We start from the raw sequence: 3497 nt of genomic DNA, 5'->3' as shown, positions 1-3497 counted from the left end.
TATGGTCCTTCTTCGGAGGCGGAAGTGGTTGTTCTTACTTCGACGACTGTCCAAGTGGTGTCGAAGGTTGGTACACTCCAATGGCGTTCCTTCCCTGCGTGTCTCCTCCTATGTTTGATCAAGAGGTTGGACGAGGGCCTCGACCGTGATGTTGTGTTTCTTGTGGCGTGAGTTGCCTGTAAGCTGATCTTCAGCACTATGTACTTTGTCGATGTGGCGTTATTAATTTAACGCAGAGCCAAGGCCTAATGTTTAAAAAATGTTGCCGGCCGGCTTCGACATTTTGATCTTCATCATAAACAAGCACGATCGATGCACAAGATATCGAATGCTGAGTTTGCAGCCATATGTATAAAAATCATGGCAGAAGCCAACCTAGCACACCGGCCAATTGCTAACTACGAGTAGAAATTTAAATGGGCCAGCCACCATTGTGTTGTTTAAGTTTGGAGAGGGGGTGCACTCAAGCAAGTGACACAATCATTGGAGATAAAAAAAAGATTTGGGATTGTATATTTATTTTCTTACCATGTAGTAGTATTTTCTACCAGATGTCCAGATTTAAATAAGATTCATCACCTTCGAGTTGCATTCGCCGTTCCGAGATGGTACAAGAAGGTCAAACTTTGCACACACAACGCGCATCACCAAAGAACAACGCAACCACTCCGCTCTGCTCCCAACGTTGACCGAAACGCCGCTCGTCCCTGTGCTGACGTCGCACGCGGCGCCATGGGAGGTAGCCGGGAACCGTCGCCGGCGAGCGCTAGGCCGCACGTGCTGCTCCTGTGCAGCCCGTGCATGGGCCATCTCATCCCTTTCGCCGAGCTGGCGCGCCGGCTGGTCGCCGACCACGCTCTCGGCGCCACGCTCCTCTTCGCCGCGGCCACAGACACCCCCTCAGAGCAGTACGCCTCCGTGGCCGCTTCCGTGCCCGACGGCGTCAATCTGGTCGCGCTTCCCGCACCACCGACCCTGCCGTCCACAGCCGCCGTGCGCGAACGCACCGTGCACGCCGCCGTCTCTAGCGTCCGGCACGTCCGGGAGATCGCCCAGTCGTTAACTTCAACTGCGCCGCTCGCTGCGCTCGTGGTGGACATGGTCAGCGTGCCGGCGCGCGACGTCGCCACGGAGCTGGGCGTCCCATGCTACATGTTCTTCACCTCGCCATGGATGCTGTTGTCGCTGTTCCTGCACCTCCCGGAGATCGACGCGGGCCTCGTCGGGGAGTACCGGGACGCGACGGAGCCGATCCGGCTGCCGGGCTGCGTGCCGATCCATGCGCACGAGCTCCCGGGATCCTTGCTCGTCGGCCGGAGCAGCGACTCGCACGCGGGCTTCCTGACCGTGGCCAAGGACACCTCGAGGGTCGATGGGATCCTGGTGAACACGTTCGGCGCGCTTGAACCCGCTGTGGGCGACGGCATGGACGGAGTGGCGGAGCTGCCGGTGCACGCGGTCGGGCCTTTGGTCTGGACCAGGCCGGTCGGCGTGAACCGCGACCACTCGCGCGTCATCCGATGGTTGGACCAGCAGCCACGCGGATCCGTGGTGTATCTGTCGTTCGGGAGCGGTGGCACGCTTACGCTGCGGCAGACGACCGAGCTAGCGCTGGCGCTGGAGATGACTAAGTGTCGGTTCGTCTGGGTCGTCAAGAGGCCAGATGAAGACACGGCGAGCGGCGCATTCTTCGGAACCCGTCAAGGAGAAGACGACGACGAGCTCGGTTTCCTGCCGCAGGGCTTCATCGAGAGGACGTTAGCGGTGGGGCTCGTTCTCCCGTCGTGGGCGCCGCAGACGGCGATCCTCGCGCACGACTCCGTCGGCTGCTTCGTGACGCACTGCGGGTGGAACTCGAGCCTGGAGAGCATCCTCAATGGCGTGTCCATGGTCGCTTGGCCGCTCTACGCGGAGCAGAAGATGAACGCCGCGATGCTGGAGGTCCAAGCGGGGGTGGCCATCCGCGTCCACGCTGATGCCGATGGCTTTTTCAGCAAGGAAGAGATCGCCGGCATGATCCGACGTGTGATGGACGAGGAAGAAGGAGCAGGCATGAGGAAGCGTATTTGCGAATTACGAGACAAAGCGGAACATGCTCTAACCAAACATGGTTCTTCCGCACTTGGATTAGCGCACATCGCAAATACGTGGAGAGCTTCTTGTAGTGATAAATAGCACATCCAAGTGGGAAAATAAATCTGTTTCTCCATTTATGCAAGTACCATGAGTTATTTAAATTTCTACATGAAACCATATTATTCCGACTAGTCTGGGTTGTACACTTCTGAAATAACTGGTTGGGTGTAACTAGTTCTTAGTTCTTAGTCAGCTGAGAACTAACTTAGCTTTCACTTAGATAACGCCATCAAATTTAAGTTGTAAGAGCATCTCTAGCAGTTCCGGCTAGTTTACGGGTTCAGTCCGAAAGTGGCCCAGAGCAGTGCATGAACTCGCGGCCTGGCCCGTAACTTGAGTTCGGGGCCTGAGAAAAATCTCGCCCGCCTCATATTTAACCAGGACGGAGAGGAGAGTTCGGCTTCGAAACCCTACTCCCCTCCGCCGCATCCGCAGCTCCGCCGCACAAAAGCCTCCCACTCCAGCAAAGAATTCATGCCGCTCCCTCGCTCAATCCGCTTCGTCACGACCTCCGCTCTCTTCCCCATGGATGGCGCAGGAAGATCTGGTAGGGGAGGCGGCCGTATCGGCGGCGGAGACTCGCCGCCTCATTCCACCATATTTTCGCTCGAAGGCGGAGCGCGCGAAGTCGGTGCGCTCCGAGGGAGCGCGCAAGCGGTCGGCGCGGAGGTGAACAAGCCGTCCTCACCACCTCTGCAGTGCCAAGAACTTGAAGCCGAGGGCCCTCCCCATGGCAGAAGGGCAGCGGGCCAGCCTAACCCACAGGACGCCCCAGGGCCAGATCTTCCACAGCCGGAGGAGTCCGGCCAGGCCGAGGAGCTAGCCACCATCCACAAGCCATGGGCGCGAGGAGCAGCGGCCGCCGACGCCAAGGCGACCAACCACTATGGGGAAAAGTGTCGTACGGGGCCGGAGCACGGGAGGGAGGAGGCTACATCTACACACGGTAAAACACTATGGAGGAGGCGGAAGCTAGATACTCTCACTATCTAGCTGGAGATATGAGAGAGATGAGGAGGAATCAGATGAAGACCACCTTCGTCCTGATGCTACTCATCGTGACTACATTTCTCATCTATGTAATTTTAGTTTAGATTACTAATTAGCTTGTGATCGATCTTTGATCGTGACATTTGAGATCAAATAATGTTTGGTAATGCATTATAATTGTATCATGTGTGTATGTATTTCGTACTGCATGTGTAGGTATATGCATGTGTATGTATCTTCTATTATTTATGTATATATGTATAATACGCGGGGAAAATTGTATTCGAAACAGGGGCAGTTTCAGAAGTAATGGCATCATATTGGTTGCGCGCCGGGGACGCACGCGACTCGTAAGCGGCCCACTAGTCAAG

The 3497-nt window shown here is 56.2% G+C and overlaps 1 protein-coding gene across 1 annotated transcript; it reads left to right on the top strand.

Annotated features, from left to right (window-relative positions):
* The first annotated feature begins 786 nt into the window (after positions 1–786).
* Positions 787–2175, top strand: LOC124707922 (hydroquinone glucosyltransferase-like). Its single transcript, XM_047239606.1, has one exon. It carries the CDS (start codon positions 802–804, stop codon positions 2173–2175), a length of 1374 nt encoding a protein of 457 aa, XP_047095562.1. The 5' UTR covers positions 787–801.
* The last annotated feature ends 1322 nt before the right edge of the window (positions 2176–3497 follow it).

This window comes from Lolium rigidum, chromosome 4 (assembly GCF_022539505.1).
Source record: "Lolium rigidum isolate FL_2022 chromosome 4, APGP_CSIRO_Lrig_0.1, whole genome shotgun sequence".
NCBI classification, from domain to species: Eukaryota; Viridiplantae; Streptophyta; class Magnoliopsida; order Poales; family Poaceae; genus Lolium; species Lolium rigidum.
Note: the sequence above shows the minus strand (reverse complement) of the source record. Positions and strands in the feature narration are given on the sequence as shown.